Source organism: Hordeum vulgare, chromosome 5H (assembly GCF_904849725.1).
Source record: "Hordeum vulgare subsp. vulgare chromosome 5H, MorexV3_pseudomolecules_assembly, whole genome shotgun sequence".
Taxonomy (NCBI): Eukaryota; Viridiplantae; Streptophyta; class Magnoliopsida; order Poales; family Poaceae; genus Hordeum; species Hordeum vulgare.
Window position 1 is genome coordinate 518,683,831 of NC_058522.1, and position 16,038 is coordinate 518,699,868.

The window sequence follows — 16,038 nt, forward strand, 5'->3', positions numbered from 1 at the left end:
CCAAAGAAGAAAGGCAAGAAGCACAATATTGCTTCTACAAGAAATAGAACTTGTGCATCCATGAGAGAAGGTAATAGCACAACCTATGCTTACAAAAAATAATGAAAATCGCTATCATGCTTTCGGGCTCTGGTTTTTTCAGTATTTTTTTGGTTTTCATATTTTTATATTGCATTTTTTCTTTTTTGTTTTCAGTTTTGATGAGAGAATTGTTTAAAAAATAATGACATGGGATTTAGTTTTGAAGATCTTGACATGAGATCTAGTTTTAAGATGTTCAGAATTTTTGAAAAATGGTCACAACTTAAAAAAAATCTTCAGGTTTTTAGATTTGTTTTTCAATAAATGTTCCGTAATTTCAATAATATAAAAAAATTGTAAAGAATGTTTGCCTATTCCAAGATAATGTACACAAACTTTTTAAAATATTTAATATTTTTTCACAAAATGTCTTCAAAAAATTAAGTACGTTTAAATTTTTACGATACAAGATTTTTTGTGTGTTTAAAATCAAATGAAAAAACCCCTGAAAAAAGACATTCGAAAATAGAACATGAAAAAAGATGGAACTGCTCTTCTTGAACTGAGTCGTTACAGTGTGAGAGCTTTTTTGTTTGTTCTTTGAGCAGTTAGTTTTTTGTTGTTGTTGTTGAGACAATTGAGCAGTTAGTTATAGTGCGAGAGCAGAATGGGCGGGCCCGCTTGGTCGCTCATGGGCTCAAGAGGCCCCTGTCCTAGTCTGGGAAAAGCCCGGGCCCAGTCGCCACATCCGCCTTCGTCCGGTCGCCGCTGCATTTTCCGCCACCGCCGCCGCCTCCTCTCCTCTGCCACCGAAGTCGTAGGAGCTCGCCTCCGGTAGCTCAGCTTCGCGTTCGGCCGCGCCGCAAGTTCACCATCCTGGTCTTGCTCAATACCTCTGCAAGGTTCAACAGCAAGAGGGGATTACTGATGGCAGCCATCCTACCAAGAACCGCGCTGCTGCTGCGGACGCCGCGCGGCGCCGGCCGGCTCGCGCGGTTCCTTGGATCCGGCGTGCCCGCCGCTTCATCATCCGGTAATAATCGACCACTGGCCCCAGCCGCTTGGTCCAGTTTCTCCCAGAATGTTTCCACTGTACTTGTGAGATGTGCTGTGTATATGACCCTGTTGGCTTCCTGAATGGCCTGAAACAGATTCTGAGACGGTGGCCTCGGCGGCGGCGGAGTTCATGCCATGGCGTAACGGAGGGGGCGTCCTGCACCAGGCGGCGTCCGTCGACCCCTCCGCGGTGGTGGAGGCCGGCGCCGTCGTGCACTCCGGGGCTGTGATTGGCAAGGAGGTCGTCGTCCGGTCTGGGACCGTTGTCGGGCCTTCGGTGTCCGTGGGGCAGTCCACCAGAATCGGGTATGGTGTTTTTCGGGCGTGATCATAGTGTTGAAACATTGCAAACTCTGTTTGGTTATGGAGATGATTTTGGTGTCAATATGTTCAGGTACAATGTTGTGTTGAGCAATTGTTCGATCGGCGAGTTCTGTACTATCCATAATGGCGCCTGCATCGGTCAAGATGGTGAGCACTTATTCACCTAGTATTGCAAATATGTCATGCAGTAGACATGCTATGCTGTATGTTCTCTAACACTGCAAAGAACAAGTTACATTATTTTTGATATACTTGCGCGTGATCGCATCATTCCTGTTGTATTGCTTGCACATGATATGGTGTACTAGGAACACTAACTGTTGCAGCTTGTGAGCTGACCGCAGCATTCCTTTTGTATTAAGCCTCTTGGCTAGTGACATCCATCTCATCATTTTGGGTATCAGAGCTTATTCTGAGCCGTTCATTATCAAATTTTGAATTTCCTTTCTTTTTCTGCTATGCTAGCTGAATGCCAAATTTTCGTTTATAAACAGCTGTCAAACAATAGGACTGAGTTTCTGATGATACGTAGTTGTCAATTACTGATGAATTTCTTTCAGGTTTTGGTTTCTTTGTGGACCAGGATGGACAGGTCAAGAAGAAACCACAGGTTAGTCCTCACCACTGTCACTTGGTGGAGATTAAATTCATGGTGAAGTGAACTGTTGGTGAAGATAACTACTCAGTATTACTAAGGTTGAACGGTTATGACATAATTATTGGGTTGAGTGGTGAAGAAATTATCTGTTAAACATATGTTAAAACAAATGTTCAATGCTGTTACAGTGTGACATGGAAGAAATACTGTGTTTTGATAAGTAGCACCTAGGGACTGACTGACTGTATTTCATAATTTGACATCTTTTATGCATATCAAATCAAAATAGAGGCTCTCATAGGAAAAAATGTATTTGTCAGGAGCTTTATGCAAGAATTGGAGACAATGTGGAAATTGGTGCAAATACATGCATTGACAGAGGCAGGTAACTCATCACCTTTCTATTCCTCTTTAAATTTGTCAATGTTAAGTAGTTCAAAGCTCGCAGAGTCAGCATGGTAATGTCCAGACAATGCTTAGCTTGGCTTAAGGCCTCTGTTGGCTAGTCCCTAATTGATCTGAATATACCTAACAACTATGTACCCATCATTATATATTTGACTGCAGCTGATTCTAGCTGACAACTTCGATCAATATTTGCTACCTGCAGTTGGAGAGACACAATGATTGGAGATGACACCAAGATTGATAATCTGGTTCAGGTATTCTCCCCTGCTTTTTTTATCAGATTCAGCCTCTTCTCTCTATCTTTTGTGAACTGGCACCCCTCTTGCAGATAGGTCACAATGTGGTGATAGGAAAGTGCTGCATGATTTGCGGACAAGTAGGGATCGCAGGTTCTGCAACGTACGTATACCTTCATCTCGTTGATGAAGTGTTCATTCCTTTTAGGTGTGTCATATTCGTCATGCCTGCCTTTTGAGATTTTGTCCTATTATGTACACACAGGTTGGGTGACTACGTAACATTAGGTGGTAGGGTGGCCGTCCGGGATCATGTCTCCATTGCTTCAAAGGTGCTTTTTTCTCAGCTCTGTTCTTTTGACCTTGCTTTATTTTGATTCCACAATATTTGTGTTTTCCATGCAATTTCTGTGTTGCCGTGTGCTGCAACCTAGCTGCATTGCTCACCGTACTCTAGTGCCCGATAGCCCTTCACAAGTAATTCAAGTTGCAGGGAGAACATGTCTTCGTTCTCTTCTTGTTGGGCAACTGACCGTGATATAGCAAATCCATGTACGACTTCATCTTCATATCCAGTGGCGACAGCATTTCTTTCCTCTTGGTAGTCATGGCAAGCATCCAAATAACACTGGTCCAAGCATTGGACCAAAACCTAGATGACAACATTATATTTTGATTGCCCACAATTTCTTTCCACCGCCCTCGTTAATTTATTTTCCTCGATCCAATTGCAGGTTAGACTTGCTGCAAATAGTTTAGCGACAAAGGACATTCAGGAGCCCGGTGACTATGGCGGATTTCCAGCTGTAAGCATTTCTGTATAGCATTGACCACATTACTTCAGCGTGTGTTCCTTATTTTTACCCCTCTGCCTACTAAGTACTCAATATACATGTTGAATTTAGGTCCCAATAAATGAATGGCGTCGACAAACTGTGAATTTGCGCTTATTTTCGAAGAAACACCATGACCGAAGATAGTATCTCTGCAATCCCAGTGACATCAATTCATCAAATGTGTTGTAACTTGGATCTCTTAAAGTGTAGTTTCAATATCTCACTAGACAACTAACATTGAATTGGTATCCGAAACGATATTCACCATGTTGGATTCTTCATTGTTTAAACTTTTATGTATGTACTTACTACTCCCTCCCTTCCTAAATATAAGTCTTACTTTAGAGTGGAGATTCATTCATTTTGCTTCGTATGTAGTTCCCTAGTAAAATCTCTAAAAAGGCTTATATTTAGGAACGGAGGGAGTATTAAAGAGCGACGTAGTGCTGCACTACACATTTGCACATGCATTGCTGCTAAGAGGATTTAAGCGCGGTTTGTGAAATTGTGAGGCTATCGCCATGTACACAAATAGTTTTAGCTGCCGGATGAGTGGATTATACTACACCATGTAGCTAAGTGTTTTAGTCTTGAGAAGTTATTTAATTTTGTAGAAGTTTATCAGTTAACACTAGATTGGGTTTTTTAGTGTAAAAAGTGTAAGAACCAATAAAAGAAAGGTCTAAACCCTTGCAAAGAAAAAAGTATATGTGAGAAACCATTTTGAAACATATTCCTTCAGGAAGACATAAATCGAGACACACAGTGCAATTCTTATACAAACTGAATTTTGTTCTTGCACGACATTTTCAATATGATACTCAGATGGCATTCTTCCAATGAATAATCATCTTGTGTATATCCACACTGCCATACCTTGTCCACCTTTGAGTCGAGGTGAATGATGTACGTTGTCCATGTTTGAGTCGAGATGAATGGCTGGAAATTCTCATCATGTTCCCAAGTTGAACTCAATTTACTCTGTTTTGACTTGAATTCCTATTCCCGATGCATCACATTTCTACAACACAAATGATACACACTCACTATCATCCTGTACACGAAGCTAAGCTAAAACCAAGCTTGTGCAACGAAGCCAAGTATATTAGCTGTACGCGAGATGAATTTTTCGGTTACAATTTTCAGCATTCTAGTATGGATGTTATAGGATTTTGTGGTGCAACGATGAACTTCAATATATAACAAGGGTGGTAAGTGTTTGGCTGTAGACACAGCTGTGGCTTGCTACATTTTATTAATCAAAACCCCACTTGTCATAGACTTGGTTGCTAGCCAACTTTTCTGCCACAAGTGTTGCGACCAAATTGGTGACCACAAAAACTGTGGTATGCCACACTTGGGGCACAAAAGTGTGGAGGACACAAAAGGATCCAACATGTAGACACACAAATGCATACATGTATGTTAATTTTTCAAAAAAAGAAAGCATGACATATATACATGCACCTTAGCAATACTCTAAGTCTAAGGTAGACAATTCACTCGGGCCAAATGCCCAAACAGAGTGTAGTTAGATTCGGGAGAGTCGAGGCTCCAAACCTGGACAACCAAACTTGCACAATATCGAGTTCGCAATCAAGGTCAAGTATTAAAGCTAGCGCTTCATGGCGCATTAACCTTTTGTTAGCAAAGGAAAAGGAGCATATCATTACTGTCTGATCTTCGGACGCGCTAGCAAAACCGTTGGCATCCTCGGGGTTGAAGGTGATCTGACAAACAGTTCCAGAGTGTTCATCGTCAAAAGTTTGTGAGCACTCACAGCCTTTTTCTAAGTTCCAAAGCGTAATCGGTCTGTCATAAGGAGATGACAGCACATAAGGCTGGTTTGGATGGATGGTCATTGCTGTGGCACTGGAAAAACCAGCTCTGAAACTCATGATCTGTTGTACGTACTATCTCTGTTCCGTAGGTGCACACATTGATGAAGGCATGAAGCCATCGTGTGCACCAGACAGAAACCATTGCTTCCGTGCGATAAGTTTAAGGAATTTAACTGTCGCTAATAGCCCTAAAATTTGATTAATGGACCATGGGATTAGAGACGAATCAATGACCTATGAGCCGTGTGACAAATATTTCCTACCAGACTTTTGGTAAGAAGTGTTTCCCAGGACTAAAGGATTATGCTACTAATCTAATCAAAGTTAGGGATAATGACCATGATGGTATCCAAAGTTCCAAACCGTTGTCTAATCAATTTTTACAGCAGTACCCAAACCACTGTCTAAATATGTTTTAGAATTTACTGATTGTCTGATTTTTAATTTTAACGGGACTCATTGTCTATGTAACCAATTATATTCGACTCAATTTCTCTACACGGCTGATGGCCTCTACAAGTCTACATGATTGGTCTGATTGAGTACCCCAGGTTGGTGGTGCTTGAAAAGGGGAAGGCCCAGGTATAGTTGTTGCCTCCACCGCCTCTCCTCTCTTCTGCCACCAGAATTCTAGCTCGCCTACGTGCTCCATCTCCTTTGTTCTTGCTCCAATACCTCTGCATGGTTCTACATACCGGAGTCATCCCACGTTGAACCACCCACATGATGTCAGAGGCAGTTGCTGCTGTAGTCTCTATGCGGCGCCAGGGGGCTTGCGTCGTTCCTGGGGCCGGGCATCGATTGCTGCTTGGTGCAAGGAGACGGAAGGCCCCAGTAGTGATTACCCCTCAATCCCATGATTCTGGGATATTTTCCCCGCGATCCCGACTTCAATTATACATAGGATGTCTACGGTTGAGAGCCTTTCAACAGTGTAGATGGTTGTGTTTGGCCTTGAACTCGCGTTCTTATTGTTGGGCTTGAATTCGTATCCCTGATCCATCCCATTCATAGGCCACTAATATCCGATTTCACAATGAACTATACTGATACACTCCACTCACCATCATCCTCATATACCCACCTAGTTAATCTCGCTTCAAAATCCAACCCATATGTGGCAACTAGACAAGAGGTGTTGATCCATGAGCATATATAATATGACAGCACTACCACAAAGAGAAGATAATTTTTTTACACTATCTAGTGTCAGGGACCAAATCTCAATCTCCATTTAAGAAAGGCATAGGACAACCTTAGGGTGTCGACCTTCTTGTTTCTGACCGGACTGCCTGAAAAAATGTTCACCATCCTTCCAAGTTAAACTCGTATTTTAATTAGTAGAAGATTAAACAACTGTTGTACTGTTGATGCATTCAAGAAACAAATTCTGACATAAATGATTATTTACCAGAATGAGAAGATGTGCCATGCACCACTAAATAAAATAAATACTAATTCGTCTCTTGTTTTTTTTTCCATTTTCACCATGAAACAACAACCAGTTAAAGTGTTCAATAAATCAGATCATGCTTGTTCTGGTGGAACAGGCTATTCTAGGAGATGTCAATCTACTCAAAAACTTGAGAACTATGGTCCTTCCGTAGATGCTAGCAACAATAGACAGTCGTGGATAATTTCCTTTAATCAAAATGGCATGCCACATTGTTCCACTAGTCCGTCGGCGGGATGGTTGAACTGAGCTCAATCAGTACAAACCACTCGAGCATGCATCGAGCAAGGAGATGCCAAACTACCTTGCATTTCTGTTCAACTTGGCAGAACCAAAAATTTCAGTTCATGGCGTGCTAGCATAGCATATGCACACTGATGATTAGGATGTGCCTCGCATGGTTACATTAATTTGAGTGCAAAATGGTTTAATAGATTCACTGTGGGCGCCAGCAAACAGAAAAAGATCATTGTCAAGTATTTGTTGCCTGTGAAGGATATCTCTGACTTTAATTATTTGTTGGCTAGAAACCAAGCAAAAAATCTTCTGTTTTCTCTTAGAGCCTGTGGATATTGTTTTTAGACTAATTGTATACGTTGCCAACAGAAAACGTTTCAGTTTGCTTACCGCTTCCAGCCACGCCTCACGCCTGTCAACTAAAAAACTACTGATATTCAAAAAAAATACTGATAAGTTGGAAACCGACAAGAACTCATAATGGTCATCAGGACATCAAGCTCCCGTCAGAACTCATAACCGCCAACCGACAAGGTGGTTGGTATTTTTTGATAAAGGGAATTTTTATCGACTCAAAATGTATCATCAAATGAAAAACAAACTTAAAGAAGGTGAAGAAGACAACATATTATCAACAGTGTGATCATATAGGACCGACACTATGTTTATGTCAAAGAAGGTGATGGACCAATCCAAAAATTATGCTGCCATCCATATTGGATAAAGACTTCTATGATCAGCCGCTCCAACCGCATACACACCGCTTTAAACATCAATCGGTACTTCGTTCGGTGTAGCGTAGACCATGTACGATGTGAGGGCAAACAACACAAAACAACCTCGGAGGTGTTTTTGCCCTCAAAAAACAAGTTATTTCTTCATAACCAAAGCGCTTATAATAAGACATATTCTTCCGCCCGAATTAGCATTATAAACCTGTTTGAATTCCATCCAACGAATGACCAATAATATTGATAACACTTGTGGAAGGATACAAATTAGACGCTATTCGGTCAATGAATAAGTAGAACATGCAAATTTGTATCGAAAAAGAGGGTTTTATTATTATATCGTCATGAATACATAAAGTCTTCTTACTTCCTTGCCAATTGCGACAAGCGAGATTATCTTTAGTTAGCACAAGACTCCTTCGAAGATACCACAGAAAGATTTTAACTTCGAATGAAATCTTAGACATCCAATTATTTTTGTTATTATCCATTGAAACCTCTGAATGCGTGAACGCATGGTACATAGAGTAGACTGTGAAGGACCTAGATGTAGTAAGATTCCAACAAAACATGTTCCGTCCTTGTGTTAGGTTAATCGGCTCCAATCGAGATAACAGATTTGGACATGACATAAGATGGGGGCTAATCAAATCCCCCCGAAAAGAAATATTCGGCGAGAATGAACTGAGCACCTGTACTAGAGTATCATTTCTATCGCGAATAATGTGATACAAAGTTGTATATTGTTCTCGAAAGCTGCCATTGACTAGCCAGTCCCCCCTCCCCCCCCCCCCCTCCTGAAAAGAATCTCCAACCCATCATTTATCGCGAAGGATACAAAGTGGAAAAGGTGTTTCTTCGTCGTCATTAGACCATACCAAATGTGCGAGTCATCATATTTCAAGTAGATCCATGACATAACTTTCTGACCTAGATACTTATTCCACGACAGAGTTTATTTTTTACTATGTGGTTGGTATGGGTACATGTAACTGAGACCGGTTGATTATCTCTCTCTCTCGGAAAACGATCTCTGAAGTTCAACAACCATAGGAGCACTCATGTGGCATCTTTATAATATGGGGGAAATGCAACCCAAGAGCTTCAAGATGATATGTGCGAACTGTTACAAACCAAGGCGTGGTTTTGCCAACCATCCTACCGTTGTCCTGTATGCTACTAGAATATCTAGTCAGCCTCGGATGCAGAGAGGAGTCATCGGAAGCTCCTAGTAAGGCTTGTCATACTTTCAGGTCGAACACGTGACAGCCCTTTAGGTTGAATCTTGAGCTCGCATTCCCAATGCATCCCACTTCTACGAAAGTTGTGCCACCCATCATCATTCTTCTACACCCAACCATTAAAATGAACCTTGCTCCCACATCCATATCGAGGTCCAAGCAGCTACGCAAGAGAAGGACAAGCTAGCATTTGTCTTCAACTCAAGCTTTCATATTGCTCTGCTATATGAAGGGCAAAGTGCGTAGGTGGAAAAGGTGATTTTGAGCTTCCCAGTTTATGGCATCAGCCACCTAGTGCCGCGGTATTTATAGTGGTATGTAGTGTAATGAGACGGCATCTAATAAACTTTGAGTTATTTGCTTGAGCCCACTATGTTGGAAGAAAAAACGAGTTGGTTTTCTCATAAAAATTAATTGCACAACCCTTCTCTTTACATAATTGCTCTTTTGGTATATGATAATTGTGACCCTACTTAAATAATCACTGGTATGTCGTGTCACGCACACATATATTTGGACATTGTATTATGCAATAAATAAGGACGCATCTTATATACTCATTTGAGTATGTACTCTCACACATTCAATATATACCTCAAAAGTATATGTGTTCTATCACTCTATCATTCTTATACAAAATTAATCTTTTTTTTCATCACAATTAATCATTCTATAAGACACTCAGTACAAGTAGTATGAAAAAATACGGAGGTGGACCCTAGTTTTTACAGTATGGACTTTTTATCGTAGCCGTCGTAGTTTGGCTAGCAGTCGTACGTGTAGAACGCGTCGTGGAGGGCGGGCTAAGCGGATGGATCGTGCGCTAGATCAGGAAGCTGGGCAGTGATGTGCGTGGATCGGCCAAGTATAAAACCCATCAGCTGAGCTTGTTACGTGAGCGCGGAGTACGTGTTCATCGCCGAAACCACCCTCATACGCGCGGTGTTCCTCTGTGCTCCTCTCATCTTCCTCCTGTGTCCGGCTCTAGGAGCGAGCAAGAGTTAGGGTTCAGTCCCAACAGCCATCACCCACCGAGGCCTCCGTGTGCTACCATGGACATGTGCACGGGGAGGTCTACCGGGACCGGAGGGTGAGGTCGCGTCATTCCATGGGGCGGCTCCGGCTCCCAGCGTTGAGCGCAGGCGGGAGGCAGGTGCAACATCCGGCTGGGGCGAAGGCTCGTCTGGTCTTCGACATTGGTGCTTGATTTTCACACGACATTGTTCAACTAATCAATAATATATGGCTGTGTGCATCAATCGATGTCGAGTCCGGACAAAATATGTACTATATATAATAGACTTTCATGAACCAAGAAAGAATGTGATCAGACTGATCAAGTTCCAATGCTCAAAGCAATTCTCTATACAAATTTTGCTAGCAATAAAATACAACGCCCAAATATATTTATGCAACGTAGTGCACATTATTTAAGGAGCCCAAATATATTTATGCAACCCTCATCAAACAATCTTTAGTAGTCCAGTTGGCGCAGTAGATAGAAAACCAGACATAAGTTCTATGAACATGGCCTGCAAAACCGTGGTCTGAATTCAACCTACAATTCTTATCGGACTCGATGGCCATCTACAACCACAAAGCAGCCACCAAGTGCACCATTGGGGTCCACACCCTATTCTGGGCAGATTGGTGGCTTCGGGAGGGGCGCGTCCAGGATATCATGCCAAGCTTGTTTGGTGTAGTGAAGCAGACCACGGTCAAGCCCAAGACGGTGAGCTGCCAAGCTATATCAAGAGAGAGGTGGCATGACGTATCGCCGAATATGTCGGCTCAGGCAATACATGCATGAGTTCTCAGATTGGTCGGTCGAGTTTGGAACGTGTAACTAGTGGATGGAGTTAAAGAAAGGAAATTTGGAAGTCAAAGGCACCGGCAACATGCAAGGCATTCTCTTGGCTCGTGGGAAAGAAACAATGTTGGACGGCCTACAAATAGCAACGACGGCTTTTTGCGCTGCAGATACAATCACAAGCCACATAGGTCTTTCGTAGCAGATCAACATAATTACAAATTAAGTATCTATGCATTGGAGGCTTTAGTTACTTAGTCCTTTAATATACTTAGCATCTTATCTTAGCACTGATGCATTAAAAGTAACCTTAGATGAACCGGAGCCAAAGCCATGAAGGCGGAATTTATGCAATGCAGTCAATGCTCACTTAAAATAACAGAACAATTTTTTTAATAGTCTAGTTGACGCAATACCCCGCAAAAAAACCCAAAGCAATTCATATAGAGATAAAATGTGCCCGGATCCATTTCTAACAGAAGTCGTAACCGTCCTTTTCTACCATGAAACGTATAAGTAAAATACATGCACATTCATAACATAAGGTCCCTTTGTCTAGCACACTAACACTATAAATAGTGTGGGGCAGTAGGTGGCCAATTGCAACCATTGCTCGCGTCGCAGATACAATCATAATCCGGACAGTGCCTTTGCAGCTGATCAACTTCAAAATTCATAGCATAAGTTAAATCGATGATTGGCCCCGTCTCTCTTGGGTAGCCTCTACGGTTAACTTTAGCAGGGTACACGTACTCGGACGATGATAGATTTCGTAGGAATGAGATGCGTTGGGAATGGAAGTATAGCTCATTGATATTATCCGACAACCTGCTCAAAACCGTGGTGTGCATTTTCAGGCTCAGTCGGAAGACCAACTTTCCATGCAGTGCTTCTATCAACCAAGGAAGCTACTTCTTGAAAATATGTAAGCACATCGCATCATGTCTTCACATAACACCTGCTCCGGCAATTGGGGAGGCGAGCTCCCGATGTAGCACAACTCGATGGAAACTGAAACATTTTGTTGTTTATAAACACCTTGCTGTTGTGTGGTTGAGGGTTGTATTCTTTGGTATTGTCGAGTGTAAACCGAGTTTGGTGTAACTTACAGTTTCGCATCATGAAGATGTGATTTAAAAAAATAGAAAAGGTTGCTGCGAAAGAATAGAATTAAAATACGACCGATCTATGTTCAACTACCAACCGATCTTGTCCATCATATTAATTAGAACAAATGAAGGGCCCACATTGATATAAGGGCACCATATCTTCTTGACTCAAATTCTTAGGCCTCTTCTAATTCTCCACCTTGTACAGATGCTAAGGCTGTCATGTAGGCGAAAAATCTTATGTAGCAAGGTAATTAAGAGGAGAGAGATGAGCGTGATAATCCTAAAAAGAAACAATGCCAAACACATGAACCGTAGGCAAAACACTTAAATGAAAAAAAATCCATCAATGCATGAATAACTTTAGTTGCTAAATCATTAAATGAAGGATGCTTAGCAATAACAAGTTAAGCATTTATGCATTGGAGGCTTTAGTTACTTAGTCCTTTAATATGCTTAGCATCTTATCTTAGCACCGATGCATTAAAAGTATCCTTAGCTGAAGTGGAGCCAGAGCTATGAAGGCGGAATTTATGCAATGCAGTCAATGATCACTTAAAATAACAGAACAATTTTTTTAATAGTCTAGTTGATGCAATACCCCAGAAAACAAAAAACGAAGCAATTCATATCGAGATAAAATGTGCCCGGATACATTTCTATCAGAAGTCGTAATCATCCTTTTCTAACATTAGACGTATAAGTAAAATACATGCACATTCATAACATAAGGTCCCTTTCTCTGGCACACTAACACTATAAATAGTGGGGCAGTAGGTGGCCAATTGCAACCATTGCTCGTGTCCCAGATACAATCATAAACCAGGCAGTGCCTTTGCAACAGATCAACTTCAAAACCCATAGCATAAGTTAAATCAATGCTTGGCCCCGTCTCTTTTGGGTAGCCTCTACGGTTAAGTGTAGCTGGGTACACGTACCATGACGATGATAGATTTCGTAGGAATGAGATGCGTTGGGAATGGAAGTATAGCTCGTTGATATCATACAACAACCTGCTCAAAACCGTGGTGTGCATTTCCAGGCTCAGTCAGAAGACCAACGTTTCCATGTAGTACTTCTATCAACCAAGGAAGCTGCTTCTTGAAAATATGAAAGCACATCGCATCATGTCTTCACATAATACCTGCTTCGGCAACTGGGGAGGCGAGCTCCCATTGTAGCAGAACTCGATCGAAACTGCAACATTTTGTTGTTTATAAACACGTTGCAGTTGTGTTGTTGAGGGTTGTATTCTTTGGTATTGTTGAGTGTCAACTGAGTTTGGTGTAACTTACAGTTTCGCATGATGAACATGTGATTTTAAAAAAATAGAATAGGTTTTTTGCAAAAAAATAGAATTAAAATACGACCGATCTATGTTCAACTACCAACCGATCTTGTCCATCATATTAATTAGAAAAATGAAGGGCCCACATAGATATAAGGGCACCATATCTTCTTGACTCAAATTCTTAGGCCTCTTCCAATTCTCCACCTTGTACAGATGCTAAGGCTGTCATGTAGGCGAAATATATTATGTGGCAAGGTAATTAAGAGGAGAGAGATGAGTGTGATAATCCTAAAAGGAAACAATGCCAAGCGCATGAACCTAGACAAAACACTTAAATGAAAAAAATCCATCAATGCATGAATAACTTTAGTTGCTAAATCATTAAATGAAGAATGCTTAGCAATAACAAGTTAAGCATCTATGCATTGGAGGCTTTAGTAACTTAGTCCTTTAATATGCTTAGCATCTTATCTTAACACCGATGCATTAAAAGTAGCCTTAGTTGAAGTGAAGCGAGAGCCATGAATGCATAATTTATGCAATTCAGTCAATGCTCACTTAAAATAACAGAATAATTTTTTTAATAGCCTAGTTGATGCAATAGCCCCAAAAAAACAAAGCAATTCATATAGAGATAAAATGTGCACGGATTCATTTCTATCAGAAGTCGTACCCGTCCTTTTCTAACATTAAACATATAAGTAAAATACACGCACATTCATAACATAAGGTCCCTTTGTCTGGAGATACAATCATAAACCAGACAGTGCCTTTGCAGCAGATCAACTTCAAAACTCATAGCATAATTTAAATCGATGCTTGGTTCCGTCTCTGTTGGGTAGCCTCTACGGTTAACTTTAGTTGGGTACACGTACCATGACGATGATAGATTTCGAAGGAATGAGATGTGTTGGGAATGGAAGTATAGCTCGTTGATATCATCCGACAGCCTGCTCAAAACCGTGGTGTGCATTTTCAGGCTCAGCCGGAAGCCAACGTTTCCATGCAGTACTTCTATCGACCAAGGAAGCTACATCTTGAAAATATGAAAGCACATCGCATCATGTCTTTACATAACACCTGCTCCGGCAACTGGGGAGGCGAGCTCCCGTTGTAGCAGAACTCGATTGAAACTGAAACATTTTGGTGTTTATAAACACCTTTGTGTTGTGTGGTTGAGGGCTCTATTCTTTGGTATTGTCGAGTGTAAACCGAGTTTGGTGTAACTTACAGTTTGGCATGATGAACATGTGATTTTAAAAAAAACCAGAATAGGTTGCTGCAAAAAAATAGAATTAAAATACGACTGATCTATGTTCATCTACAACCCGATCTTGTCCATCATATTAATTAGAACAAATGAAGGGCCCACATTGATTAAGGGCACCATATTTTCTTGACTCAAATTCTTAGGCCTCTTTCAATTCTCTACCTTGTATAGATGCCAAGGTTGTCATGTAGGCGAAATATCTTATGTGGCAAGGTAATTAAGAGAAGAGAGATGACTGTGATAACCCTAGATAGAAACAATGCCAAGCACATGAGCCTAGGCAAAACACTTAAATGAAAAAAGTTCATCAATGCATGAATAAATTTAATTGCTAAATCATTAAGTGAAGGATGCTTAGCAATAACAAGTTAAGCATCTATGCATTGGAGGCTTTAGTTACTTAGTCCTTTAATATGCTTAACATCTTGTCTTAACACCGATGCATTAAAAGTAGCCTTAGCTGAAGTGGAGGAAGAGCCACGAAGGCGGAATTTCTGCAATGCAGTCAATGCTCATTTAAAATAACAAAACAATTTTTTTAATAGTCTAGTTGATGCAATACGCCAAAAAAACCCAAATCAATTCATATAGAGATAAAATGTGCCCGGATTCATTTTTATCAGAAGTCATACCCGTCCTTTTCTAACATTAAACGTATAAGTAAAATACATGCACATTCATAACATAAGGTCCCTTTCTCTGGCACACTAACACTATAAATTGTGGGGTTGTACGTGGCCAATTACGACCATCGCTTGCGTCGCACATACAATCATAAACCAGACAGTGCCTTTGCAGCAGATCAACTTCAAAACTCATAGCATAAGTTAAATTGATGCTTGGCCCCGTTCTCGTGGATAGCCTCTACGGTTAACTCTAGGTGGGCAAACGTACCCGGACGATGGTAGATTTCGTAGGAATGAGATGCGTTGGGAATGGAAGTATAGCTCGTTGATATCATCCGACAACCTGCTCAAAACCGTGGTGTGGATTTCCAGGTTCAGCTAGAAGACGAAAGTGTCCATGCCGTACTTCTATCAACCAAGGAAGCTACTTCTTGAAAATATGAAAGCACATCATGTCGTGTCTTCACATGACACCTGCTCCGGCAACTCGGGAGGCGAGCTCCCGTTGTAGCAGAACTCGATCGAAACTGAAACATTTTGTTGTTTATAAACACCTTGTTGTCATGTGGTTGAGGGTTGTATTCTTTGGTATTGTTCAGTGTAAACCAAGTTTGGTGTAACTTACAGTTTGGCAGGATGAACATGTGATTTAAAAAAACAGAATAGGTTGCTGCAAAAAAAATAGAATTAAAATACGACCGATCTATGTTCAACTACCAACCGATCGTGTCCATCATATTAATTAGAACAAATGAAGGGCCTTGGTTCTCCTCCTCCTCCGTCGGGACCTGCAAACCAACCCATCACATTAGAGATGCACACCTGCCTAGGAAAAGAAATCGCATGCCTGCATCAGGGATTGGGAGAGGAAATTGAAATAGAGAGAGGGGAGGACCTTGATGCTCATACTTGTCCTGGGACTGGGTCTGGATCACTGGAGGAAGAAAGGA

The 16,038-nt window shown here is 41.2% G+C and overlaps 1 protein-coding gene across 2 annotated transcripts; it reads left to right on the forward strand.

Moving 5' to 3' along the window:
* The first annotated feature begins 755 nt into the window (after nucleotides 1–755).
* LOC123398122 (probable UDP-3-O-acylglucosamine N-acyltransferase 2, mitochondrial) lies at nucleotides 756–3,769 on the forward strand. Of its 2 annotated transcripts, none has more exons than XM_045092627.1 (10): nucleotides 756–1,054; nucleotides 1,173–1,383; nucleotides 1,472–1,548; nucleotides 1,962–2,011; nucleotides 2,320–2,384; nucleotides 2,610–2,661; nucleotides 2,736–2,806; nucleotides 2,909–2,975; nucleotides 3,378–3,449; nucleotides 3,549–3,769. In XM_045092627.1, exons 1-10 carry the CDS (start codon nucleotides 949–951, stop codon nucleotides 3,621–3,623), a joined length of 846 nt encoding a protein of 281 aa, XP_044948562.1. In that variant the 5' UTR covers nucleotides 756–948; the 3' UTR covers nucleotides 3,624–3,769. The 2 variants fall into 2 exon arrangements, with proteins under 2 accessions (XP_044948562.1, XP_044948563.1); XM_045092628.1 differs by having other exon boundaries at nucleotides 756–1,049; nucleotides 1,171–1,383.
* The last annotated feature ends 12,269 nt before the right edge of the window (nucleotides 3,770–16,038 follow it).

What these genes read in the sequence shown, in the direction of transcription:
- LOC123398122 (XM_045092627.1), top strand. Translation starts at nt 949, where the DNA reads ATGGCAGCCATCCTACCAAGAACCGCGCTGCTGCTGCGGACGCCGCGC. An exon ending in CGCCTGCATCGGTCAAGATG is followed by an intron (nt 1,549 to 1,961) that starts GTGAGCACTTAT and finishes AATTTCTTTCAG; the next exon opens with GTTTTGGTTTCTTTGTGGAC. An exon ending in ACATGCATTGACAGAGGCAG is followed by an intron (nt 2,385 to 2,609) that starts GTAACTCATCAC and finishes TGCTACCTGCAG; the next exon opens with TTGGAGAGACACAATGATTG.